Source organism: Mesoplodon mirus, assembly GCF_964341445.2.
Source record: "Mesoplodon mirus genome assembly, chromosome: 7".
NCBI lineage: Eukaryota > Metazoa > Chordata > Mammalia > Artiodactyla > Ziphiidae > Mesoplodon > Mesoplodon mirus.
This window is the reverse complement of record NC_138983.1, coordinates 131,610,101-131,638,013: the sequence shown is the minus strand read 5'-3', so window position 1 is coordinate 131,638,013 and position 27,913 is coordinate 131,610,101. Positions and strand designations below refer to the sequence as shown.

At 45.0% G+C, this 27,913-nt stretch overlaps 1 protein-coding gene across 11 annotated transcripts; it reads left to right on the top strand.

Moving 5' to 3' along the window:
• The first annotated feature begins 6,437 nt into the window (after positions 1–6,437).
• Positions 6,438–26,169, top strand: ZNF202 (zinc finger protein 202). Of its 11 annotated transcripts, XM_082626388.1 has the most exons (11): positions 6,438–6,544; positions 7,500–7,678; positions 7,821–7,938; positions 9,063–9,190; positions 9,904–10,055; positions 19,602–20,098; positions 20,768–20,978; positions 21,334–21,488; positions 22,906–23,035; positions 23,586–23,705; positions 24,248–26,169. In XM_082626388.1, exons 6-11 carry the CDS (start codon positions 19,697–19,699, stop codon positions 25,240–25,242), a joined length of 2,013 nt encoding a protein of 670 aa, XP_082482514.1. In that variant the 5' UTR covers positions 6,438–6,544; positions 7,500–7,678; positions 7,821–7,938; positions 9,063–9,190; positions 9,904–10,055; positions 19,602–19,696; the 3' UTR covers positions 25,243–26,169. The 11 variants fall into 11 exon arrangements, with proteins under 11 accessions (XP_082482514.1, XP_082482518.1, XP_082482517.1 ...); XM_082626392.1 differs by having other exon boundaries at positions 7,500–7,618; positions 7,821–9,190; XM_082626391.1 differs by lacking the exon at positions 9,063–9,190.
• Positions 26,170–27,913: the final 1,744 nt, after the last annotated feature.

Sequence of the window (27,913 nt, the reverse complement as noted above, 5' to 3'; positions counted from 1 at the left end):
CTAAGGGGGAGATAAAGAGAAAGACTTCTTGAGTTCTGTTTCTTAAAAATCATCAGCCTGAAGTACTCCTCATGCCAGAAAGTCACGTTTTGGGGGTGGCAAATTTTGCTCCTCAATACAACCTACAATAATACAGCTTCCTAAATTACCTCTCCACATCCGCTCTTGGACCCCTTCATTCTCCTCAGTGGCCAGAAGAATCTTATGAAAATATGTCAATTAATTAATTATAACCCTTCTATGACTGCCCATCACCTTTAGCAGTTAATTTTGGTCTGTAAGACCATTGGTCTATCAGATCTGACCCCTGTCCACAATACGAGGCCCACCTCACACATTTCTCTATTACTGTTTGGCCCCAGACACACTATTCTTCTTTCAGTTTCTCCAATACCCCAAACTCCTTCCTTCTGCCTCAGGGCCCTTGCACACACACTATTCCCCATCACTTCAAGTATTCTCTCTTACTCACCCTACCTCCCACCCCACCCCCAATCTCAGCCTGCCTGGTCATTCTTCAGAGCTCTGCTCAAAGGTCACTCACTACTCAAGGAAGCTTCCCCTCTCTACCAGCACTACCACCAGGACTGGGTTTGCCTCTTGGTGGGTGTCGCGTCAAAAGACAGAACGAAACCAAAGGTTAGAAGCAGGAAGGATTGATTACTCGCAGCAAACAAGGAGAACACTGGGGATCTTTCCCAAAGCAGTATCTCCCTGAACAGCAAAACTGGGGGAGGTTTAAGCTAAGGGTTCATGCATATTCATGAAGAGGCTTGGAAGACGAATGCATATTTATGAAGGGGCTTGGATGGTGTCTGCATATTCATGAAGGGGCTTGAGCAGAGGAGAATTCAGCATAGAATTGGGGCAAAGGTTGACAGAGTTCAAGCTCTAGGTGATCGGAAGTCAGAAAACGTCAGCAAAGCGCCATTCCTTAGGTTCCAGTTAATCTGGTGGTTGAGTGCTCCAGGGGGTTTGAATTCTGCAAAACAGCTCAAGAATGTGCTTCGGGCTAATCTTTACCTTTGAAACAGAACTGGGAGTCTTTACAACTGATACGTTGTCTCTGATATGCTTACTGTTATCTCCCTGGCCTGGTAATAGCTGTTTGTTTTTACCTTCTTTTGTTCCCTTAGAATCATTATTACTGTGATCAATTCTTTTGGAAGGGCAGGCATTGTGGTCAGGCTTAGATCACAAAGTGGCTTAGGCCTAAAATGACTTTTCGGGAATTTCCTGGCAGTCCAGTGGTTAGGATTCCACTCTCACTGTGGAGGGCCCAAGTTCAGTCCCTGGTCAGGGAACTAAGATCTGGCAAGATGTGCAGAGCAGCCAAAATAATAATAATAAGATAAAATGACTTCTCTTATGTTATGTCTGGTTCTCTTCCTACAGGGACCCCCTACCCTATCTGCTTTACAGGACCTTTAGTTATAAGCTCTCATTGCACACTGTACTTCTCCTTTGTAGAAACTAAATCATGATTTATAATGTAAATTATTTAAAATTCTATTTCTTTCCTTCCAAACTCCTTCATATCATATACACACACCACAATGAAAGTTAGCTCCAGGGGAAAGTTAGTTAACAGGGGTTAGCATTATTAATCGTCTTATTCCAGTAGGTCTGGGGGCTATGTGCTCTTGGTCACCAAGTAGCTAACTTCTTCCATTTAATGGGGGTTTTAGCATCTGTAAAACAACTCAGTAAATGTAACAGTATCAATGCATCAGATATTGTTATGTAGGTACTTCAGAGTGGAGCTAAAGCAGAGGACCTGGGGGAAGGGTTCTGTCCCGGCCAAGGCTCCATAAGGTCCTGCGCCGTTACAATATGAGGGACCAGATAACTGGACTGACAGAACACATTACATCATGCATGGATAATAGCCTCTGTAGTTCTATTCTGTAAATATCCCATACTCCACGTCTTGAAAGAGGAATTTAATTACCATAGATAATATTAGATTAGAATCCCCAATTTATACCATCCGTAAAAATACTGTACAAAGAACAAAAAAAAAATAGAAAAAAAATAGGAGGAAGCCCTGATGACTTTCATATAGAAAAGATGTTCTTCAATAAGACACAAAATTCAAAGCCACTAAGAGAAGGTGTGTATTGAGAAATGGAATATTTCCTGCCATATCAGTAAACAAAGGATGTCACAGTCGTGAGCGATTGCAGCCACCACCTGCGGTGAGCTGGTGAGCCCTGAGGAAACTCAGGAAAGAAACAATGAATACCTGCCATCCAGCGGCTGTCAGACTGCAGCCACTCCCTGCAGTGAGCCCTGAGGAAACTCAGGATGTGAAAACACGGGATACTGGCCCCAGATAGCTGAGGTACCTATCAAAGGAATGATTCCAGTGAGCCCAGACTCTTGCCTCTTCCCATACAGAGAAAAGCGCTAAATTCCTTAACTTGAGCTATGTGGTTTTCTTTAATTAACAATAATCTTTTGAAGTTCAGACTACCTGCCCTTTGCTGCAAAATTCCTATATACCCTGGCTCCCCACCTCGCCTCCTTGGAGCAGTTTTCTCAGGGTTTCTTGAGATGCTGCCTCCTGGGCCTGAAGTCCTAAATATTTCTGCCAAATAAAACGTAACTTTCAACTTTTAGGTTGTGAATATTTTTTTTGGTCGACAGTATCACATTTAAAATTTTAATACTGGGAATTCCCTGACAGTCCAGTGGTTGTGTTGCAGGAAGGCAGACCCCTGCCAGGGCCCAAGAGTGGGCTCTTGTCCAATACTCGGAAATGAACTGTCCGAGGAGACACAAGTGCTGACAAAGCAAGAGACTTTATGGGGAAGGGGCGCCTGGGTGGAGAGCAGCAGGGTAAGGGAACCCAGGAGAACTGCTCTGCCATGTGGCTCACAGTCTCAGGTTTTATGGGAATGGGCTACTTTCCAGGTTGTCTCTGGCCAATTATTCAGACTCAGGGTCCTTCTTGGTGGTGAGCACATTGCTCAGCCAAGATGGATTCCAGTGAGAAGAATTCTGGGAGGTTGGTAGGACATATGGACTGGCATCTCCTCTCTCCTTTTAACCTTTCCCAAATTCTTCCAGTTGGTGGTAGCTTGTCAGTTCTGTTTGTTACCAGGGCCTCCTGTGGTAAGATAACTCATGCAAGTGGCTACTGTCTTGCCTGGCCAGGTCAGGCAGTTTTGGTCAGTGTTTCCCCTAACAGTTGGGATTCCATGCTTTCACTGCTGACGGCCTGGGGTTCGGTCTGTGGTTGGGGAATTAGGATCCTGTAAGCCACCTGGCGCTGCCAAAAAAAAAAAAAAATTTAATACTATAAACAAAGATAGAAAATAAGCTATAGAGTTGTAGAAAATATTTTCAACATATATACCAAATGATTAGTATCTAGAATACATAAAGAACATCTAACAATAAGAAAAAGAGCAGGACTTCCCTGGTGGCACAGTAGTTAAGAATCCGCCTGCCAAGGCAGGGGACACAGGTTCGAGCCCTGGTCTGGGAGGATCCCACATGCTGTAGAGCAACTAAGCCCGTGCGCCACAACTACTGAGCCCGCACTCTAGAGCCCGCAAGCCATAACTACTGAGCCCGCGAGCCACAACTACTGAAGTCCGGGTGCCTAGAGCCCGTGCTCCACAACAGGAGAAGCCACCGCAATGAGAAGCCCGTGCACCGCAACAAAGAGTAGCCCCACTCGCTACAACTAGAGAAAGCCCACGCACAGCAGCAAAGACTCAATGCAGCCAAAAATGAATAATTTTTTTAAAAAAGAAAAAGAGCAAAAAACCCAATAGAAAAATGGGCAAACTCATAGGAAAACTACAAGTTACCAATAAACATACAAAGGATGTTCAGTGTCACTACTGTTAAAAAACAAAATTCAACCAAGTAAATTTTGAAGATCTAATTGGCTTTATTCAATGATTCATGAATCAGGCAGCATCTCATCCAGTAAACAGAAGGGCAGTCCGAGGGGTTGTACAAAACGGAAGGTTTTTTTTGTTTGTTTGTTTTTAATAAATTTATTTATTTTATTTTTGGCTGCATTGCGTCTTCATTGTTGCACGCTGGCTTTTCTCTGGTTGCGGAGAGTGGGGCCACTCCTCGTTGCAGTGTGCAGGCTTCTCATTGCGGTGGCTTCTCTTGTTGCAGAGCACGGGCTCTAGGCACGCGGGCTTCAGTCGTTGTGGCACACAGGCTCAGTAGTTGTTGCACATGGGCTTAGTTGCTCCACGGCATGTGGGATCTTCCCAGACCTGGGATCGAACCCGTGTCCCCTGCATTGCCAGGAAGATTCTTAACCACTGTGCAACCAGGGAAGCCCAAAACGGAAGGTTTTTATAGGCAGAAGGAGGGTGCAGTTGGCCCTCCATATCTGTGGTTTTGGTATCCATGGATTCAACCAACGCAGATCGAAAATATTCAGAAAAAAAATTCCATAAAGTTCCAAAAAGCAAAACGTGAATTTGCTGTGCCCTAGCATCTATTTACATAGCATTTACATTGTATTTAGAACTATTTACATAGCATTTACATTCTATTATATGTTATAAATCTAGAGATGATTTGAAGTATACAGGAAGATATGCATAGATTTTATGTAAATACTACACCATTTTATATAAGGGAATTGAGCTTCCATGGATTTTGGTATTTACTGAGGTCCTGGAACCAATCCCCTCCCCAGATACATGGACAGCTGTATTAGCAAAAGAAAAAAAAAAAGGGTTCTTTTGGGCCAAGCTATCTTCTTTGGGGGTAAGGGAACTGCAGGGGTCTTTATCATACAGATCACCTCACTAGTGTTGATGAAGTAATTTCAGATTGATTATTTTAAAGATCACATTTCTGGGAAGAGTTGAAACTTCAGTTAAGTCTTAGTTTGCTGTACTGGAAGCAAATGACTCTACATTGGGCTTATTTCTTTTTAACAATATTAATTATGGAAAAGTAAAGTAAAACAATAAGACATCACTTTTACCCAACAGATTGACCAAGATATACAAATTTGGCAACATGAAATAATGGCACAGATATGGGGGGAAATAGTCTCATACACAGCTATTATGTGTATACATTTCTCAGCATTTGTCTCCTAGTGATATTTGCATGTATGCATGCAGAGTATGTTTATTATAGCATTGTCCATAATAACAACAATTGTAAACAACATATATTATCACTAAGCGAATGGCTATTCAGAGTGTGGAATGTTATGCAGAAAAGTAGAAGGAATAAGGGAGAACTGTACATACTGTGGACAGATCTCCAAGGCCCTTTGCTAGGAGAAAACAGCAAATTGAGGACTCCAACAGGAACACATACATACACATATGCACACACAAAATACTATATATTTTCTATTAATACATATATGTATTGTATGTAAAAGTACAGAAAAATGTCGAAGATAAATACAGGTTTGTAAGAAGAAACTTTTGGTGAGAGAGATGAGGAAGCCAGGATTAGTAAAAAGTCATTAGCTTTACCTGTAATGTTTTAAACGTTTAGAAGAACAAATTTATGTATTACTTATGAACTTAATACTTAAAAATATTAAATGAGATACAAAGAGAAAACATCTAGCACACAGCAGGCTCTCATGAACTGTAAATTCGTCTCTCTCCACCAAAAGTGATTAATACCTTGGGTTCACACACAATAACCAGATCCCACCAATGTGTCCCATGAAAATAAAATGTGTAAGGCATAGTCCAGGAAGAGAAGGCCCTGACATGGCACGTGGAGAGTGGTGACTTAGGGAGTGGAACAGAAGGAAAATTGGTACAGGTACAGGCAGAAACGTCACTGCCCACACAAAAATGAACAAATGAGATCAGGGAAGATAGTCTCAAAGTAAAGAAACACAAAGAAATGCCCAAGGAAAATACAGGAGAACCGTGATGCCATAACTATTCTCTTACTAAGCTTCCACTAAGCTCCAATCAGTTCACATGCAATGTACCATTTAGCCTGCACAGTAACGGTATTACTACGCCCATTTCAGAAGATGGACACTGAGGTTCAGGTGTGAATTTGTCGGAACCCCTACAACTGACGGCGACTACAAGAGCCGGTATTCAAACCCACAACTGCTCTTTTCTACCATGCTTCGCCGACAATGCAAAGGAGAAAAAAATCAAGAAAAACAAGTCAAGATATTAGGCATCAAAATTAAAACAAAGACCCAAAACAGAAAGGAGTTCCCCTTGCAGAAGGTACGTGTGTTAATCGAGGGCCCCCCCCAACCATGCAGAGAGGGGCGGGCGAGCGGGCGGAAGCTGTCTGAGGCACCCCGACCCGCTTCCCCTGGGAATACGACGACTCCACGAGCTAGGGGCACAGAGAGACAAGTAAACCTCCTAAAAGCCTAGAAAGGCCCCAGCGCGGCGAAAAGGCGGGGCGAAGGGCAGCTTCCGGTTCCGGGCGCAAAGGCCCCACGTGTTCCGACCCGCCAGGCCCCGCGCGGCTCGGATCTGGCGGCGCTGCTAGGGCCGGGAGTGGGTTGGGGAGAAGCCGGGGCAGGGGAGGAGCCGCCGGAGCTGTCGGAGCCGTGAGTGCTGGGGGCTGGGCCGGGCCGGGCCGGAGCGGGCTGAGCGGGGCTGAGCGGGGAGGAGGGGGAGGGGTCGGAGACCCCGCCCCCCTAGAGCCTGGGGAAATCGTACTGTCCTGTGGAAGGGGTTGGCGGCAGTATGTCGAGGGGGCTGAGGCGTAGTGGTCCCCGTGTTTCCTGGCGGCCGAAGCTAGAACCTTCGGGTACGTGGAACGCGCTCCACGCTTCTTTCTTTGCAGCCACCGCCCTCCGCCCCCTCTTGAGGCCTGCAGAAACGCAGTTAGTTCGTACCTCCTTCCCATTGCTTCCGCGCCAACTGCCCCCCCCCGCCCCGGCACCGTGGGAGGAGTGGTCGAGGCCCCTTCATTTCTCGCAGTTTTTTACCCCACCTCTCAGCTGGCTCGAGATTCCCCCCGAAGGCTCCCTGCCCAGGCGAGCCCCATCACTTGCCACCACTAACTACGCCGCAACACACGCAGATACCCTCAGCCGTGATTTTACCACGCGTGATTTTACCACGCGTGATTTTATCGCCCATGATCGTGCTAGGCCTTGGAGACCACCTGGCCTGTGGCTTTTAAGCTGCACCGTGACGGACCCGAGCTTCCTCTCAAGCCAATGACTACAGTCTCCACCTGCAACTTTCCTCCCCCACCCCCTAACAGCCAGTTTGGGCACTTTTCTCGACACCACCGCTACCCTCAGCGGGAGTATATGGGGCCTGCTTCTCATCTGGTTTCGCGAAAAGTTTGTTAGTTTGTATGCCAGGGATTTGCTACCTTTTTTCAGAAAGGTGCCAGCCCGATTTTTATTTTTCTGGGCCTTGATGTTCTTGTCTTCTAGGCGCCTTGATAACCCTTGTCTGCCTTGGTCGTGGGGAGCAGGGCCACATCCAGGCTCTACTTAGACGCTAGGCTTAGAACTGTTGCTTTTTCTCTCTGTCCGCATTCTGCAGGTGACACCCAGGGCAGCCTCACTCAGAAGCCACAAGGAAAGCTAGTGGAGTCCCTCATCCCTCCAACTTCTCTTCCAAGCTGCCCCATGGCCCTTGATCCAGAAAGCCACTTCAGAAAGGTTGTGGGACAGCCATGGGAGGCTTGTTGCTGGGAAATGTATGACAGCGGAACAGTTAGGGTTTGTAGCCATTTGTCTTGGGTAGCTTTCTGCTATTACTATCTCGCCTAAGAGGGTGGGCAGGCTTGGAGGGAGGAAGGAAATTTTTTTCTCCTAGGACTAAGCACCTGGGATTCATAATCTTGTCCCCTTTTTCCTCCAGCTGTACCCGTTTTGCACTCTTTCTGTATACCATATTGCAGTAGACAGTCATTTCAAGGGCACAGCAAGGTTTACTACGAAGTGAGGGACTCTTGGGCATTATAAACTATGCAGATGAGGTAAGTTACAGGTTTACAACATTTTTTTTTTCCAGCTAATTTGGCACAGACGTAAAACACACATACAGCAGTCCTAGACTCCTTTCCTCCTTTAAATTTGGCCAGCACTGGAGAAGTTGGATCCCTTCTGCTCGAACCTCAGATTTATCTCCTCTGCCTTAGGTACTGGTCCTCAGACTTACCAAGCATCTTAAACCCCTGAAGGGCTTGTTAAATACAGATTGCTGGGGCCACCCCCAGAGTTCCTGATTATAGGTTAGGGCTGGGGCTTGATCATTTGCATTTCTAACACGTTCTCTGGTGCTGGTGCTGCTGGGCTGGGATTCCCACGTTGAGAACCACTGCCTTTGGCCACACTTCTTCACACAAACATTGCAGTGGTTTGGACATCAAAAGACCTGTGTGTGAGTACTTCTGTGCTTGAAACTAGTATGATGATCTTGTATGGTAACTTAACCACTTAGGTCTGAGTTCTTCGATTTGTAAAATTAAGAAAGTGTACTTCAAAAAAACTCCAAGTACTACATTATCTTAAGCTGAATTAAAGCTGAAATACTGGTGAGTTTTTTCCCTTGATTTTCTTAATTCTCTTGATAGGAGCTTCTATTTTTATCATATAGCTTATACCCATATTCTGGGTTTTTGCTGTGAGTTCCTAGTATGCCAAAGTCCCTGCTATTTTTTAACTACATGTTAAATTCTTTAAGGTCAGGGCCTGTGCTTTTTTCATCTTCTTTGCCCAGCACCTTGACTTGTGTGGGACACACAATTGATACTCAGTAGATACTTCTGGGATGAATGAACTCCATCCCCTGCCTTCTTCTCCTCTTGGAGAAGTTTTTCTCCACTAATCCTGTGTAACATAGTAAAGTGGTATATGGCTGTGCCACCTGATTCCCTCAGGGGATTGGAATAAATGCTAATACCAAATTCCTGTAACTGTCCCCAGAAGCCCTGGCACCCACTGATTCTGAATTTCAGTGTCTATATTCAAGTTGGGGGAAGAGAAATCAACAGCTTAATTAAATGCAACACACATTTATTGAGCATCTTTTTAACCAGGTGTTTGACGAAGTGTTAGGAACAGGGAATATAAAAATATATAAGGAGGTCCTTGCTTTCAGGGACAGGGCTCACCGTGGGAGACAAAAGACACTAAACAGTGGCCCAGAGCAAGAATGGCATCTACTTTGGACCATGATTTAGTCTGCAGTGGAAACCTGATACCCCTCAGATTCCTGTGGTCCAGCAGGCATGGATCCCATCCTTCATCTCATCATACGCAAGGGAGCCTTGGGCAAAGCCAGAGGAAGTCATCTCGATACAGAGCAGGGAGTATCTTGACAGAGAATATTAATTAAAAACTAAAAACATAGTGAATGACTTTTGAAGTAACTTCTGAATTATCCATATTTATACCTCAGGTCAAGCTATATTTATAAAATATCCTTTTTTTCCCTTTCATTAAATAATGTTTCCTCTGTGTGACTGGCATTGACTGTGTTCATTGTAGTGAATTAAGTGTATTTGGCTAGTTTAACTCTGGCTTCCAGATAAAAGCTGCTGCCCTCATTAGGGTGGGTGTCAGGTTTGGTGATCACCCTTTTCCTACTTCAGATTAGTTTGTGACATTCTGTTTTAAACTGAGGCATGTAGATTGGCCTGCTTTATTCAGGCCATTAACCACCCCTGGGTAAAAACCCGTAAGTTTAAAAAGCCTAGTTCCATGTTGGAGGTTAACCAGTATGATCATGGTGGCAGGGTATGTAATTCTGGTCTCAGAACCTGTGTTTGGCCTCTGGCCCTTCTCAACTCTTGAGTAAATTCCTCTCACCATCTTCAGGCTAATACATTATGGCCCAGGTACTCAAAGAGGCCACATATCCTTGTACCCCTCAAAGCCCCTCTGTTACCATCAAAAAGCTGGATAGTTTCTCAAAAAATGATCCAGCTCTCTGCCTTTAGGTAGAAAATCATCCCCATTTTCAAGATGATTTGATGTGACTTGTCCCAGATGACACATCTCTAGGAGGTAGAACACAGCTCATCCACCTCTGAAGGCAGAACTATCAACAGCGATCCAACACTGCCTCCTGGGCCTGTGTACATACCTGTAGGTATGTACTGTTTAGTGTCTTTTAATTGAAAATAAAGTGAATTGTTATGATTTTTATAGCTTTATTTAAATTTTTCATGTTTATATTTACTCTCAATTACATTTTTATACCTTGATCCTAACTGCAAAGTCTACAAAATTTAGTGGCAGAAGATATTTATGTCTTAGCCTCCTCTGACTCCCTGTACCACCCACTACTTACTTGGCTTCTCTTTTTATTTCTTCCTGTCTTCCTCTTTTTTACACCTTATAATCTTTGAGCTACTTCTCCCGTTGCTACTCAAATCTAGTGAAAAATCACTGAATAGAATCTTAACTAAGTCTATGTTGACTCTAACGAAGGAAGAAAAAATTTAAATGGCAAGAATATCTTAAATAGTTTTTAAACATGGTTTGAAGCACACTGATCATGATGTGTTAGAAGGCAAAAAGTCAGTGAAGGTATTCCCTTTCATTTCTTCTGCCTTTTGGGTTAGGTTTTCAGAGGGCCTCTTGGGTATACGTGCAGACCTCGGAGATATTGCGGGTTCAGCTCCAGACTGCTGCAATAAAGGGAATATTGCAATAAAAACAGGAATTTTTTGGTTTTCCAAAAAACCGTTTACAGTGTACTGTAAAGTTCTCTTTACACTGTACTGGAGTCGACTGATTAAGCAATAGCATTGTGTCTAAACAAAAAATGTATATAATTTAAAAATACTTGTTGCTAAAAAATGCTAACCCTCATCTGAGTCTTTAGTGAATCATAATCTTTTAGCTGGTGGAGGGTCTAGCCTTGATGTTGATGACTACTGACTGAAGGGTGGTGGTTGCTAAAGGTTGGGGTGACTGTGGAAATTTCTTAAGACAACAATGCAGTTTGCGGTATTAATTGACTCTTCCTTTCATGAAGCGTTTCTCTGTGGCGTGCAGTGCTGTTTAATAGCGTTTTACCCACAGTAGAACTTCTTTCAAAACTGAGTCAGTTCTGTCCAACCCTGCTGCTGATTTTTCAACTAAGTTTATGTAATATTCTAAATCCTTAATTGTCATTTCAACAATCTTCACAGCATCTTCACCAGTAGATTCCGTCTCAAGAAACCACCTCCTTTGCTCATCCATAAGCAGCAGCTCCTTATCCATGAAGTTTTTATCATGAGATTGTAGCAACTCAGTCACATCTTCAGGCTCTACTTCTTATTCTAGTTCTCTTGCTATTTCTACCACATCTGCAGTTTCTTCCTTCACTGAAGTCTTGAACCCCTCAAAGCCATCCATGAAGGTTGGAATCAGCTTCTTCCATACTCCTGTTAATGTTGATGTTTTCACTTATTCCCATGAATCACTAATATTCTTCATGGCATCTAGAATGGTGAATCCTTTCCAGAAGGTTTTCAATTTACCTTGCCCAGATCCATCAGAGGAATCACTGTCTATGGCAGCTATAGCCTTACAAAATGTATTTCTTAAATAATAAGACTTGAAAGTTGAAATTACTCTTTGGTCCATGGGCTACAGAATGGTTGTTGTGTGAACAGGCATGAAAACATTAATCTCATTGTCCATCTCCATCAAAGCTCTTGGGTGACAAGGTGCATTGTCAGTGAGCAGTAATATTTTGAAAGAAATTTTTTTTCTGAGCAGTAGGTCTCATCAGTGGGCTTAAAGTATTCAGCAAGTCATGTTGTAACAGATGTGCTGTCATCCAGGTTTTGTTCCATTTATAGAGCATAGGCAGAGTAGACTTAGCATAATTCTTAAGGGCCCTAGGATTTTCAGAATAGTAAATAGCATTGGCTTCAACTTAACGTCACCAGCTGCATTAGCTTCTAACAAGAGAATCAGCCTGTCCTTTGAAGCTTTGAAGCCAATGATTGACTTCTCTCTAGCTATGAAAGTTCTAGATGGCATCTTCTTCTAGTAGAAGACTGTTTTGTCTGCATTGAACATCTGTTCTTTATTTTAGCCACCTTCATTAATTAGCTAGATCTGGATAACTTGCTGCAGCTTCTGCATCAGCACTTGCTGCTTCATCTTGCACTTTATGTTACAGAGATGGCATCTTTCTTTAAACCTCATGAACCAAACTCTGTTAGCTTCAAACATTTCTTCTACAGCTTCTTCACCTCTCTTAGCCTTCATAGAATTAAAGAGAGTTAGGGCCTTGCTGTGGATTAGGCTTTGGCTCAAAGGACTGTTGTGGCTGGTTTGAGCTTCTATCTAAACCACTAAAACTTTCTCCACTTTCTTATCATTTGTGTATTCACTGGAGTAGCACTTTCAATTTCCTTCAAGAAACTTACCTTTGCATTCCAACTTGGCTAACTGGGGCAAGAGGCCTAGCTTTCAGCCTGTCTCATCTTTCAACATGCACTCCTCACCAAGCTTAATCACTTCTAGTTTTTTATTTACAGCAAGATACATGCGATTCTTCCTTTCACTTGAATACTTACGACCTTTGTAGAGTTTTTAATTGGCTTAATTTCAACATTGTTATGTCTCAGGGAATAGGGAGGCCCAAGAAGAGGCAGAGAGATGGAGGAACAGCTGGTCAGTGGAGCAGTCAGCACACATTTATTGATTGTTTGCCATCTTATATGGGCACAGTTTGTGGCACCCCCAAAACAATTAGAACAGTAACATCAAAGATCACTAATCACAGATCACCATAACAAATATAGTAATAATTAAGCTTGAAATATTGTGAGAATTATCAAAATGTGATTACATCAAGTGAGCAAATGCTGTTGAAAAAATGGTACTGATAGACTTGCTTGTTGCAGGGTTGCCACAAACCTTTAAGCTGTAAAAGAAAACAAAACAGAAAACACATTATCTGTGAAACGTGATAAAGGTGAATTGCAGTAAAATGGGGTATGCCTGTACTAACTGGGTTTGCCTCAGGTTGCCTCTTCCCAGTTAGAGGAAGGGGACAGGACTGTGATACTGGTAAACAGAAGTATCGTACTCTGGTCTTAGGCAGGAAAACCTGTCTTTAAGTTTTCATCCCATCTGGTTCCAAGGATCTCGTTTAATCTTAGCTTATAAGTGCTTTCAAAGCAAGAATTCTCTCTTGGTTTAACACTTTACTTTTTTTAGGGGGTCTGCACCACGCAGATTGCAGGATCCCAGTTCCCCGACCAGGAATTGAACCCGGGCCACAGTAGTGAAAGCGCCGAGTCCTAACCACTGGACCACCAGGGAACTCCCTTAACACTTTACTTTTGATGTAACAGTAAACAGACCAAGATTTTCCCTGTGCATTAAAAAAAATTTTTTTGAATTATGATGAAATAAAGGACTGTTTGATTATCATGTAAATCTTCTTCCCAAAAGTATTTAAAGCAATTTGAAGGAAAGAACAGATTATATAGAGCATCTGCCATATACCAAACTCTGTGCTGAGCGATTCTGTGCGTCACTTCATTGATCCTTAAGACCACCATATGAGGTAGGAAGTATATGCCACATGTTGAAGATTGGACTGAGGCTTAGGGAGTGTCACCTGGCTAATAGGTGAGGAGAGGGATCCAGACTAAGGCTCCAGAGCCCCTAACCATTATGTGGAAAGTATGGGTAAACGTTTGTATAAGGATAAGTAACAGTAAAATGAAAGAGTCTTTCCAGTAGGAGGATCATAGTGGATAGTCTTTAGTTTTAAAGAACACTACAGGAGTAGAAAAGGGCAGTTAACAATTTTTATTAGCTGATTTTTTTCCCTAGAGCAATGAGAGGAGCAGTTGCAAGCGTCTGGTTAGTCCCAGCGATCATTGATTCAAATCTCCAGGCTCTGGGCCTGCGTTAGAGTCAAAGAGGAGAAGGGAGACTGGAAAGAATTTAAATGTCTGCTGAATATCATCATTCGAACCTCTCTGATCACTGTTTTCTTCTGAAGATTAATTATTTGCCAGTAAATAGAGCCCATTTCCCCTTTAGGAAGATGCTATAAGACTACAGACCTTGTCATTTAGGGTCCAGAAAGATCACTCCAAGTAGGAATAACATTTTAAGATAGAGACCCAGGTATCTTTTCACTGCCTGCAGTTTTCTGGTCTTTAGGGTTGAGTTAGGGCCTTAACTGGCACGGGACCCACTCAGATATGGACAGAGACAGCTGGACCACAGACTGGAGAAAGGTCTTGCCTTTCCCACATCTCCTCCGCAGTCCTGCCCCAGACGTCCTAGAAACACTGAAGAGGCTAGGTGGTGGGGCCAGCCCAGGCCGAGGCTTGTGAAGCGTCTCTGCAGACATTATTTTAGAGCCTTCTGGAAGTAGGTCTTTCACTCTTCCTGGCCTGGCCTCACGGTCTCTATAGTATCCTGTTGTTGGGTTTTTATCTGTCACTGTGGAACCCTTCCAAGGACAGACACTGAGGGAAGGCGTTAGAAGGCAACAAATTACAAGGCAGACTTGCAGGGTAACCTATCCCATAAATGGCGGAATAAAATGCAAAGCCCATTTTCTGTCTCTGGTACTGACACCTGACATTTGCACAGCACGCTCTAGTTCACAGGCTCTCATAGGTCTCAGCTAATCCTGAGAGTTAGGAGAGTTGTCTGAAGAGGGCTCCACACTTTACAAGGGCTCTTGTGTACCTCGTCTCAGGAAACCCTTAGAGCGGTTCCAGGTTTGTGGGGATGTGGGCTGGAACGTACATCTTTGGATACCTAATCCGGTACGCTTTTCACAGCACTGCCCGCCTTCTCTTCCTTCCCATCTATTGCCCCAACTCTGCCTCCCCTCATTCCGCTGTTGCTGATCCTTTGTCGCCATCTCATCTTCCTAGGCTGCCAAAGTAAATACAAAACAAGCAAAGGAAATCTCAATGCGTGATTTCTGAAGAGCATTTTAAATCAGCAGGTTTTATGTAATGCTGTTATATTCTTTTTTCTTTGGAGAGCAAAGCCCTGTAAGAGCAGGAACCCTCTGTCAGCGCACACTTTATAGAATCTGTAGTAGGGCATCTCGTGGACTGTGCTACATGAAAACAGTGAGAGTTCCTAGCCTGCTTTGCTGGGCAAGTTCTCGGATTTTTAAGTTAATAGAAATCCCTTCATTAAGCCAGAGACCCTGAGTATCAATTCCATCTTATTTTCCTGCCTTGCAGATGTTGGGGGCATTGTCTGGATAAATAATCAGTGTTGTAGTTGTGTTAAATTACTTGATGTCCGGTTTTCTGCATATTAAGGTTGATTCAAATCTTCAAAGGAAAATGATTTTTTTTCAAATGCACAGCTTTGTGACTTGTATGTGGATTCTCCCAAGGCAGCCTGAAGATTCCTTGTGATGAGTTGTGTTTTCCTCACTTCAAGAACCACTAAGAGTATTCTGTTTTACTCACAATCCAAATAATAAGTGTTTTTTCCCTTATTTATTCATTTGTCTGGCACACAGTTTGCTGGACAAATGAGTGAATAAGAATTAATAAGATATTGGATCTGTCCTTCCAGAGAAAGACTTAAAAAAACTTAACCGTGGTCTCTGCCTGAGTACCTGTTGTGTGACAGGCCTTGAGCTGGGTGCTGTGTGGCCCTGCCCTCGGAGCTTTATGGTCTGGTGAATTAAACAGGAGGATGAACGATTCTTACCACACAAAAAGTAGATAAATGTGTGCTGTGATACAGGGTCCAAGTTCCTGTGGGAACAATCTGGGAGGACCAGGGAAGGCATCTGGGGAAAGCAGATCTGAAGGATGAGTAGAGTTAACCAAGTGAAAGGGTATTTCAGGCAGAGCGGACAGCATCAGGAACACCTAGTGAGGGCACAGAAAAGAGATACAGCAGTGTATTCGAGCAGCAACTTTCAATGCAGTAGCAGTCGTGGGAGAAGAGAGGTGGGCAGGGGCCAGGTCTTGCAGGGCCTTGGGAATCAAATTGTAAGGGGTTTAGATTTTACCCTGTGGACAGTGTGAAGCCATTGGCCGCTTTTGTATGTTAGAAGGGTCACCACTCAGACCTTACCTCAGCACTGCAGGTGGTATTGATGTGGATATGGCTCTTGCCCATTTTTAAATGCTTGCACTCACCTGCCTCCCTGCCCCCAAACTAAAGGTAAATGTCTAGGTTCCAGAAATAAAAGCTGGAGGAGTGAGCACAATCTAACTCCACCACAGCCCGAGGAGATTTCAAACCAAAATAAAGACTTCTAGAGTTTGGGGTTCTAATACCTATACTCCAACAAGGAGATATGAAAATGGGGCACTGGTGGGAATGGGGGAGGGATATAGGGTTGAATATCTGCCAGCCTGGAGCTTTGAAGAGCTACTCCTTCCATGAAAATCTGTCTACTGATCAAGCACAAGGGCAAGGAAGTGTAGGCCTCCATAGCCTTGGGTGGGACAGAAATCACTCACAGGCTTAGGCCTAAATAAGACACTATCAGCATAATTCAGGAAGACTCTGAGAAATTAAGATATTGAAACCACTAGTACTTGGATGGAAGCAAATGAAATTTCATTCAAAGGGCTCACTTCTATAACCTAGGGCTCTCCCAAAGAAAACGGGCATAAAACGTAAAAAAAATTACAAACCACCTGCAATAACAAACCACCATGAGATAGAGCAGATGTAATAAGTAGGTAAATAAGCACAGGAAGATCTGTAAATTACGGAACTATAGATCATGAGATTATGTAGTGAATGTTTGCGGGTAATGGAAAAATGAAATAAGCTTGAACGAAAAGTTATTTGAGATGCAGATTTAAATAATGAATAATTTGGTGGTTGATGGGCAACAGCACATTAGACAGCATGTTACAGCTGTAAGAGTGGATCGTTGACCTTGAAGGTGGACCTGAGGCAGTTGTAGTGAAGCATAAAAAGATTGGAAAATGAAGAACCCTCAGGTTGCATGTGGAGAGTGGTCTGGAGGCGGTGGCACCTGGAAGTCCACTGGTAAAATTTGAACCAAGTGGTTCGTTGCACATGTAAGTGCCAGTGCAGTCGTAGGGGCCGAGGATATCGTCATTTTTTTAAGAGGTCCTATCAGTGCCTTTTAGTGGGTCGTAACAGCTTGACTCGGGGAATGGCAGTGGAGATGCGATGCATGAATTTGAAAGATTTAGAAGTAGGATTAACGAGATTTGGTAAATAAAAAAGAGTAGAAACTTATGGAGAAAAGATTGATTCTTACTGTTAATGTAGGAAGAAAACTTCAAAGTGGAGGCTTATTCATTTAGATGCATTTATTGTGTGCTTTGTTATAGGTATTGGAAATTGATTGAAGCACAGTCCCCTACTTCAAGGGGTTTCAGGGGAAAGATGAACGATGGCTGTGTGATGCGGCAGAGTTTGAGATACAGATGTGTCCAGATAGCTAGGGAAGCAAAGTGATTTCTAACCAGGTCTAAGGGCAGGGAGAATGGGATCAAAGAAAGCATCTCAAGAGACATGAAGCCTTACCTATCTATGTCTTGAAAGATAAATAAGTTTAACCTAATGAAGGGTAAAGAGTTGAAAGGAACAGATGTTCAAAAGCCAAAGAGCATAGGCCTTTTGTGTGCTTTACATGCACAATGTGCATGTGTGTGTGTGTTTGAAAGGATTGGAGAGGAAGGCAAAGGAATAACAAGATGAAGGGACTTCCCTGGCGGTCCAGTGGTTAAGACTCCACGCTCCCAACACAGGGGCCCGGGTTTGATCCCTGGTCAGGGAACTAGATCCCACATGCTGCAACTGAAAGATCCTGTGTGCTGCAACTAAGACCTGGTGCAGCCAGATAAATAAATACTTTAAAAAAAAGAAACCCAAGATGAAGGTCAACCTAATACATAATACTTAGAATTCCAAGACAGGAGTGATTGAGTATCTTAAGTAAGGAAGGGACAGGACCAGATTTGCCAAGAGCAGTCACTCATGTGATATGATGAATGGTAACAAAGGTAGCAAACTTGGAGACAGATAGCTCACATGTAGAGGCAATTGCAGTAATCCAGAGGAGAACTGATTAAGACCAAAACTGTAAATCCTGGGAATGAAGAAGAGGGGGCCTGTTGAGAAGAAGTAGGAACACACGTGAAGCATTGGTGGCGGGAGTTTTCCATACAAAAGGAACAGGCTTTGACAGACTTGGAGGCCTGGAGAGACACCCTATTGTAGGGAGGTCAGCAATACACTCATTATAGCGGGTGATACAGAGAAGAGGGGAGGATATTAGGCTTGAACAATACGTTGGGGGCCGGTTGTGAAGGGCTTCATGTACCATGCCAAGGATTTTGGAACTGACCTTACCAACAGTATGAAGTTACTAGTTTTAAATGCTGAGTGATGCAGTTGGAACTATTACTCAGAAAGATAATGGTTAACACTGGGACACCATCACTCTTTTAGGCACTTCACAGATATTCCTCATAGTAACCCTATTAGATGGATTCCATCCTTACCTCCATTCTGTAAAGGGGAAACAGGCATAAGGAGAGTAAGAACTTGACCATGACCCCACATCTAGTAAACAATAGAGCCAGGATTCAAACCCTGGCAGTCTGACTCCAGGACTCTCTCTTAACCTCACATGCCCTAAGTGTTTCTCAGCTAGGATGCACATCAGAACCACATGTGGCATTTCTAAAGATACAGTTGCCTAGACTGACTTGACTCAAGAATATCCAGAAGAATGATGTGCGATACTGTGTTTTGCAAAAGCTCCACAGCTGAGTCTGTTGCGTTTTGCTCCTAGCTGAGTACTGTGGGGATCCCAGTTAGGAAGTTAGGGCAGTAGTCCAGGCAAGAGATGGGGGCCCAAACTAAATCAGGAGGAGACAGATTTAGAGGCTTAAGAGGTACAATTGGTTTAATGAGCTGTAATCAATGGGTAAGATTCAAAGTTGAATCCAAAGATGATAAAGTTGAGTGTTTACTTAACAAGTGATGATCTCAGCCAAGAGGATTACAGGAAGAGGGGTGGATTTGGGAGTAGGAATCGTGAATTTAGTTTTGAGCACTTAGCTTTGAGGGTCTGTAGGTCTTCCAGTTAAAGATGTCTTAAGAGGAGGATCGCTTTTGGGGGTGCTTATGTGCCAGCCACTGTGTGTAAGTGGCTTTCTTCACTGTTATCACATACAATCCTCTCAAATCTCTGAGAGTCCCCAGTTTACAGAATAAATTAATACGGAGTGTGATTCAGTTCACAGTGAACCTCCACAGAGCCTTCTCTAATTCAGCCCTGTCAATGTGTCTCTTCTCAGAATATATATCCTAATATGTATGTCAGTGTGTGTGTGTAAAACAGATTGTGGTCAGTACCACGTTTTTAGCAGGCAGTTATGAATGTCCTTTCTCCTAGCCATTTTCCTTTTAGGTTCCCATATTTCATGATGTAGAAATGCAGTGTTTTCCTGTTTTTCTATGGGGTGTGAACCTTGCCTAGGAAAAGGAGTGGGAGAACATACCTTCAGGCATAGCTTATCCTATTCCAACTAGATCTATTTACAACATATGTTATGGAGATTAGGGGAAAGGGGATTTAAGTTTGGGAGTGTTATGTGTACAGGATTATGATTGAGCTCAGAACTGTTATTCCTGTGTATACGTTCATGCTCATAGTGTTGTCTGTCTTTGCGTCTCTACCCAGGTCCCTTGGGAGAAACTCCTCGAGGTGCCCAGGCTGAGACGGGGGGAACGACAGTGTGACTTCTCGATGGTGTGAGACCACCCCAGAGCCAGACAATGGCTACAGCCTTGGAACCGGAGGACCAGGATCTTTGGGAAGAAGAGGGGATTTTCATGGTGAAATTGGAAGATGATTTCACCTGTAGGCCAGAGTCTGTCTTACAGAGGGATGACCCTGTGCTTGAGACGTCGCACCAGAACTTCCGGCGCTTTCGCTACCAGGAAGCAGCAAGCCCTCGGGAAGCTCTCATCCGACTCCGAGAACTGTGTCATCAGTGGCTGAGGCCAGAGAGGAGGACAAAGGAGCAGATCCTAGAGCTGCTTGTGCTGGAACAATTCCTTACTGTCCTGCCCGGAGAACTGCAGAGCTGGGTGCGGGGCCAGCGGCCAGAGAGTGGCGAGGAGGCCGTGACGCTGGTGGAGGGTTTGCAGAAACAACCCAGGAGACCAAGGCGGTGGGTGAGGAGGGGGAGTCCTGATCTGTGTGATGTGGAGGGGGTCTATTTGCTGGAAGGATGGCTTTAGGGGTAGGGCTCACATAAATTACCCCATAAATTGAATTGGCTCTGCCCTTGGGTTGTACCTAGATCCATAAGCTCCATGGGACAGAGGAGTGTGTGTGTGTTTGTGTGTGTACGAGTGTGACTTCCTGGTTCTTGAAACACCTGCCTAGGGACCATCTTTGGGGCCTCAGCACGCAAAGGTGATATGGCTTTGGTTTTCCCTTTGGATGTTGAACCTCCATTTCCTGGGGAGGAGAATTCCGTGACTTCCTCAGAGGTTCTCAGCCCCTCAGTGACAGACAACAGGACAACAGACAGGGAAGCACACAGCAAGGCAAGCCGCAGGTGGGGTAGGCGAAGATGGGAAGGGTGGGACCTCAGAGCCCTGGTGACAGGCAGGGTTGAGGGAAACGAGAAAGCAGGGCAGTATCTGAATGTCCCCCCTTGTCCTGGCGAGTATAACCTCAGCTCCTCCTCGCACACCCCAGAGGGACTGGACTTTCCCCTCCTCGTCTGGGTCCCTCTGGGTGTTTTCCTGTTGGCAGCTTCTCCTAACATAAGCCCTGATGACAACCAAGACTTTCCTCCTGACTCCATGGTGACTGGAAGTTGGAATTATTCCCAGGTGACTGTCCATGTTCACGGCCAGGAAGTCCTGTCCGAGGAGACAGTGCATCCAGGAGCAGAGCCCGAGTCACCTAGTGAGCTTCAGGATCCTGCACAGAACTTGACCCCCGAGGAGTCCCATGAGGAGACCACACAGAGCCCAGATCTGGGGGCACCAGAAGAGCAGAGCCTGTGCCAGGAGTTGGAGTTCCAGCCCCTGCAGGAGAGCGGTGGGAGCCTCAGCAGGAAGGGGGGATCGTGGCAGAGTGAGGGGAGGGGGATATTGCTCCCATACCAAGGAGGCTGGCTAGATCATAAGGGGAGGAAACCACAGAGCACAGGGTGTTGAGAGGAGACAGTACTAGCTAGAGTACCCGTAAGCAGGGCTACCTTGGACAGCACTTTTGTTGGTTACCCTCCTGGCATTCCCATAGTGTCACAGGTGGTGGCGTTGGGATGACTCAAGCCACCCTTAGGCCTGTGTCTTGACTCCCACCTTCCCACCAGAGACCATGGGGGATGCTCAGCTCTTTGCCAGTTTTAGGGCTGCCCTGTACACTGCTGATCTCTGCCTTCTTTTCTTAGAGGCTCCAGTGCCCCAGGACCCAGCCCTTCCTGAAGAGAGGAACCCTGGAAACCCAGAGATGGTTGCCCTTCTTACCGCTCTATCACAGGTGCACCCTAGTTTCTGTCTATACCGTGGAGAATTTGAGGAACCGTTGGGCATATACACTGAACAGGTCAGACGGGACACAAGTTTCCACTCTCCTTTGCCAGTTTAAGTTCTCAGTTCTGCATGTGTCTGGAAGGGGAGGAACTGCAGCTAATGAGATCAGTTATAACATCTCAGTCGGATCTGCAGGCTCCAGAGCCTTTTGATTTTCCACCAACCAGAGGGGCTAACAAAGTGGGATTATTTGGTAACACCCCAGTACAACTTTGAAGTTGTCAAGTGAGGGTTTGTTTTTGGTTTTAAGGAATAAACTTGATGGTCATTTGTAAGGATAACTGACTGTCCTGCAAAAACGATTTCTGATTTTGGGTGCTATCCTCTTCCAGGGACTGCATTCAGTCAGGCCATGGCATTCATGAAGACTTCACCATGGTCAAGAGCCCCACAACTAAGCTATGTGGCTGGAGAAAAAAGGAATAGAATTCATCCTTATTTTTATTTTATTTTATTTATTTATTTATTTATTTATTTTATTTTATTTTATTTTATTTTATTTTGGCCGCGCTGCGTGGCATGCGGGACCTTAGTTCCCTGACCAGGGATCGAACCCGTGCCCCCTACATTGGGAGTGTGGAGTCTTAACCACTGGACCGCCAGGGAAGTCCCCATCCTTATTTATTTATTTTTTTAAATAAATTTATTTATTTCTTTTTGGCTGCGTTGGGTCTTCGTTGCTGCATGTGGGCTTTCTCTAGTTGTGGCGAGTGGGGACTACTCTTCCATTGCTGTGTGGGGGCTTCTCATTGCGGTGGCTTCTCTTGTTGTGGAGCACAGGCTCTAGGCGTGCGGGCTTCAGTAGTTGTGGCTCGCGGGCTCTAGAGTGCAGGCTTAGTAATTGTGGCACATGGGCTTAGTTGCTCTGTGGAAGGTGGGATCTTCCTGGACCAGGACTCAAACCCGTGTCCCCTGCATTGGCAGGCAGATTCTTAACCACCGTGCCTCCAGGGAAGCCCCCCATCCTTATTTTTAGATTGTAGTCTAGCTGAAGAAGAAAGTCCTATTTATGCTGTATAAACTATATAAGTGATGTGTGATTAGGTAAGGTCAGTTAGGGAAAACTTCCTGGAAAAGATGAATTTTTGCAGAAATGTAGGTAGCACTAAAGTGTAAAATAAGGAGTTGAATGATGACTTCTAAGACCTTTCTTGTATTTTAAACAATATCCTCAGAAAGAAGAACATAGGCTGGTGCTGAGGGAAAGTAGTGGGATTGGAGGGAGCAGGAAGCGGGCCAGTTGCAAAAGCGGAAACTTGGGAAGCAGCGACAGGATGAAACTCAGATGTCCTGAAAGGGAACCAAGTGTCCCATTTGAGTTTCTTTGTCTCCTGGATGGATTCTGCCTGTACCAATGACCTTTATTCCAGGAACAAAATATGAGCCTCCATAAAGCATGACATTTTAGTAGAATCTTTGTGTTGTTTCAGGGATTGGTAACTTTCAAGGATGTGGCTGTATGCTTCTCCCAGGACCAGTGGAGTGATGTGGATCCAACACAGAAAGAGTTCTATGGGGAATATGTCTTGGAAGAAGACTGCGGAATTGTGGTCTCCTTGTGTAAGGAATTTCAAGTGTTTCTAGAGTGTCCTGAGCACAGAGATCTTTTTCTTGTTGGAAATTGAGGGTGTCTTAGACCTTAGATTGTACGTACTACACTTCTCTTATGCCGACCCCACCAGTGACACTGAAGGACAGCCGAGGAAGATGGTGTCCCTCGAAGTTAGAGGGAAGAGAAAATGCCTAGAAAGTAGTTGGAAACCTCTAACAAGAAAACAGCTGTAATACTATAGTTTTAGTATGAGTTTAAGTTTAGTGTGAGTAGGTAAGCATACCAGTTTTGAAACAAGCAATAAAAGTTGGAGACAATCTACTTACTTGAATATGGGAAAAGAGGGTAACATTGACAGCTGTGTGCTTATTGAGTTACTGGTGAAAGGCAAGCGATATGCAGTACTCATCAGAGGTGCTCAAGCTAAAGAGACTGAAGGTTTGATGGGCTGACCTGCCTATGTGATTGTTCTGCAATCTGCCAAACAGAAAAGATCTGCTCTTGACATGGGGAACAGTTGAACCAATCGTGATGTCCTGTTTTCCCTCTCTTGAGCAGCATTTCCAATCCCCAGACTAGACGAGATCTCCCACATGGAAGAAGAAGAGCCTTTGATCCCAGAGATCCCAGAGGCGCAGGAGCCTCAAGAGCCAGAAATCCTGAGTTTCACCTACACAGGTGAGGAGTGACAAAGGGAATCTGTCCCCCGAGCTGGCAGTTCCTCTGGTCAGTGTTTCTCTCGCCCTCTGGGGAACCCCTCTCACTGGTTCTTCTAACATGTCAGCCGACAGCACTGTCTCCCTCTGAAGCCAAATTCTTCTATCCTTTTCCCCTCTTCACGCCTATCATTGGTTTGAGGGATCTGTAATGCAAAATGGTGACAGAGAAAAAAGGGGAACTTTTGGAATTGCAGCTATACCATTGTTTAAGCATTCACGTAAACCCTTGATCCCCAACCTCCGTATTTGTGAAAGGAGGATAATAATGTTTGTCTACACGAAGGCTGTTGACAGTGTGAGATAGCAAATAAGAAAGTGCCTGGCACACGACAGGCATTCAATTAACTGGTTATTTCCTTCTTCCCAGCCTCTACACTTAAGAAACATGGGTTTCTCTCTATATGGTCTTGCCCTCCCAAAACTGTTTAAAAATCTCTCCATTGTGCACAAGGCATCATTACCTCTATAATTTCCTCTTTTCTCCTCTCTCCCTTTCTACAGGAGATAGGAGTGAAGATGAGGAGGAGTGTCCTGAACAAGAAGATCTGAGTTTGGAGGATCTACACAGGTCTATCTTGGGAGATGCAGAAATTCACCAGACTCCAGATTGGGAACTAGTCTTTGAGGGTGATCCAGGTAGACTTAATGAAAGAGGATTTGGCACAAATATTTCTCAAGTTAACAGTTTAACGAATCTTCAGGAAACCATGCCTGTCAACCCCCTGTTAGGGAGACATCATGACTGTACTGTATGTGGTAAAAGTTTCACTTGTAACTCCCACCTTGTTAGACACCTGAGAACTCACACAGGAGAGAAACCCTATAAATGTATGGAGTGTGGGAAAAGTTACACACGGAGCTCACATCTCGCCAGGCATCAGAAGGTCCACAAAATGAGTGCTCCTTATAAATATCCCCTAAACCGGAAGAATCTGCATGAGACCTCCCCTCTGGTCCAGGTTGAGAGAACTCCACCTGTTGAGAAACCCTACAGGTGTGACGATTGTGGAAAACACTTCCGCTGGACTTCAGACCTTGTCAGGCACCAGAGGACACATACGGGAGAGAAACCCTTCTTCTGTACTATTTGTGGCAAAAGCTTCAGCCAGAAATCCGTGCTCACAACACACCAAAGAATCCACCTTGGAGGCAAACCCTACTTGTGCGGAGAGTGTGGAGAGGACTTCGGTGACCACAGGCGGTACCTGGCCCACCGGAAGACGCACGCGGCCGAGGAGCTCTATCTGTGCAGCGAGTGTGGGCGCTGCTTCAACCACAGTGCCGCCTTTGCCAAGCACCTGAGGGGACACGCCTCCGTGAGGCCCTGCCGCTGCACCGAGTGTGGGAAGAGCTTCGGTCGGAGAGACCACCTCGTGAGGCATCAGAGAACACACACTGGTGAGAAGCCGTTCACATGCCCGACCTGCGGGAAGAGCTTCAGCAGAGGCTACCACTTAATCAGGCACCAGAGGACCCACTCAGGAAAGACCTCCTAGCCCGGTCCCCACGTGCGGACACCTGCCTTCGACTCTTTCCCAGGGGTGGTCTGGGAGAAGCCATCTTGTCGGCCTGGGAAGACCTTTTCTAGGGAGTCTCCCTCACCTGCCCAGATGTGCGTTAGTAACCTCTTCCCACAACTAGATCACCCCACCCCACCCCCCCAACCCCCCGGGCAGAACCTCTCAACCTTCTTCTACACCTTGAGGAGATATTCTTCCCAAAGTTCGCCTGAATTGAGGCCTCTCCATGACTGGAGTGCTCCTGCCTTGACCTCACAGGTGTGAAGTAGGAGAATTAGAAGACTTAAGAGGTTGTGTTTACTATATTTGCCCCCAAATAAGCTGTTAACTATCCTAAAGACGCCTAACACCCTCAAGTCTAAAGTGGCCCAGGACAAGTCCTTAGGTTTGGTAAGGGACCAGCCTTTAGGATTCTGTCCTTCCTGGGCTCAAATCTTAAAGCACACAGCCCTGAACTCAAGGCAGGAGACCTGCATCCTGACGGCTCTGCCACACTTTCACAGGTTAACTGTACAACTCTCTCACTGATACACTTCTTCACCATGCACTTTCCTTTGATTCTCGGGAGAGATGCGAGTAGTGGTTGATGGGCAAAAACATCAAGGCGGCTTCATGTGGACCTTGTCAGGCTGCTCCCTTCCCCATTGTCGAAATGACACCAGGTGCCAGACACAGCTTGAAAGGGGAGCCTAGTCAGAAGCCTCTTTCCTTGTGGGGTTTTTTTCCTGTTAGAATGCTCCTGCCTAGCCCTCCTGCTGTTCTGCCAGTCTCTTGGTTTTGTCCCTAGTGCTTATTCCGCCACAAGTGAGATGTAGCATTTGGGTGCTGAGGGATTCAGTAACACCTAATTAAAACCACGTTGAAGTCATTTACATTTCCACATATATACAAGCCCACCCACCCAACCCTCTTCACATGAGTTTGTGAGGGGATTTGGAAGTGGTGTCAGCTTACAAAGGCACTGTCATGATTGTAGAATCCTGATTGATGGGATCACTTCACTTACATGAAGAAAGCTGGAGAAGATCTGAGCTCCAATTATGGAAACTTTAAGCAAAAGCTGTTGCTGCTGGCCAAGGCCATCCAGACTGTTCTCCTGACACCCCACCCCATCTGCCCTGCCTCATTCTCTAAAGTCAGGGAAACCTGGGACCCTGAAGAATTTACCAGGAGTAAAGGCTTTCATGTATTTGCGTTGTTTGCTTTTTCTTACGTGATTTCATTTTCATGTAATTAAGAACTAAGGAGTAGAATCTCATGGCCCAAGGATCTCTGTTGCCTGGTAAAGGTTCCATGGAGGTGAGGCTGAATAATTATGAACCTCACCGCCTCTGATTGTGTGGGAGCGTTAAGGACTAGGGACACCATCCTCCAAAAATGGAGCACGGGGTATGGGATTAAAGCATGAAAAGGGAGACTGCCTTCTGTGCTGGTTTCTTCTGCTCTGTTTCTCGACCTATTGCATGCCAGCATTCACCATAGGAACGTGGGTGGGATGACAAAGCCTAAGCTTAACAGCTCAACAAGGGGATTCTCATTCTGGTCAGTAATGATGTTCCAGTTGACTGGTTTGGTTTTAACTCCAGTCATCCATTGTCCTTCTGGAAGTATGCACACATGAAATTTTAGAAAGTAACACGGGCAGCCAAGTTCCCTGGTTTCTAGGGCTTTCCATTTCACCCATTCACTCTCCAGAGCCTCAGGTTCCTGAGACTTCTAAAGATCATCCATACTCACAAAAATCTGAGAGGACATGGTAGTTTTCCATGAGGATAGAGAAGGCTTGGCATGCTTAGCAGAGCCAAAGGTGGAATTGAGGTAAGAGCTGTGTCTGGAGTTTGCTGAAGAGACTATCCTAACATGCAGACATTTCTGAGCCATTGATCTAAGGTTTAAGCACAGTTTGTCCTGGGTGGAATGGCACAGCTTAAAAAAATAATTTCCCCTAGGTTATAACATTTATGGAAGTTGATAAAAATCCTGGAGGTAACAGAACAAATTACTTTTTTTTTTTCTTTTTGCGGTACGCGGGCCTCTCACTGTTGTGGCCTCTCCTGCTGCGGAGCACAGGATCCGGATGCGCAGGCTCAGCGGCCATGGCTCACGGGCCTAGCCGCTCCGTGGCATGTAGGATCTTCCCGGACCGGGGCACGAACCCGTGTCCCCTGCATCGGCAGGCGGACTTTCAACCATTGCGCCACCAGGGAAGCCCAACAAATTACTTTTAATTCACTGATTTGTCTGCATTATTGCAATAGGTGAAAATCTGTCGAGAATTATACATAAAGGAAAGTTTGAGAGACAGTGCAGTGTGTTGAAAAATCAAATAGTTCTTTTACTGTTGATCCTCCTGCAAAGTTTCATATGCTGACACTAAATCTCTGGTCTCTTGTAAATGACCGTATTTTCTGAGGTTCCTGAAGGAATATGCTGTCTCCTGAATGTAAACACGAGCAGAACCATGTTTTGTAGTAGCAGGGCCAGTACGAGAGCCTGGCACGAGCAAGAAGCAGTACAGCTGAACACAGGATGCTGGAGCCCTGGATGCCCTACCATTCCTGAGGGGTCCTTCAGAATTCTGTGAACAGATGAATCCTGTCATTCCCTAACACCTTACTAAAAAAAAGTTTCAGAGGAAGAAAAAGGC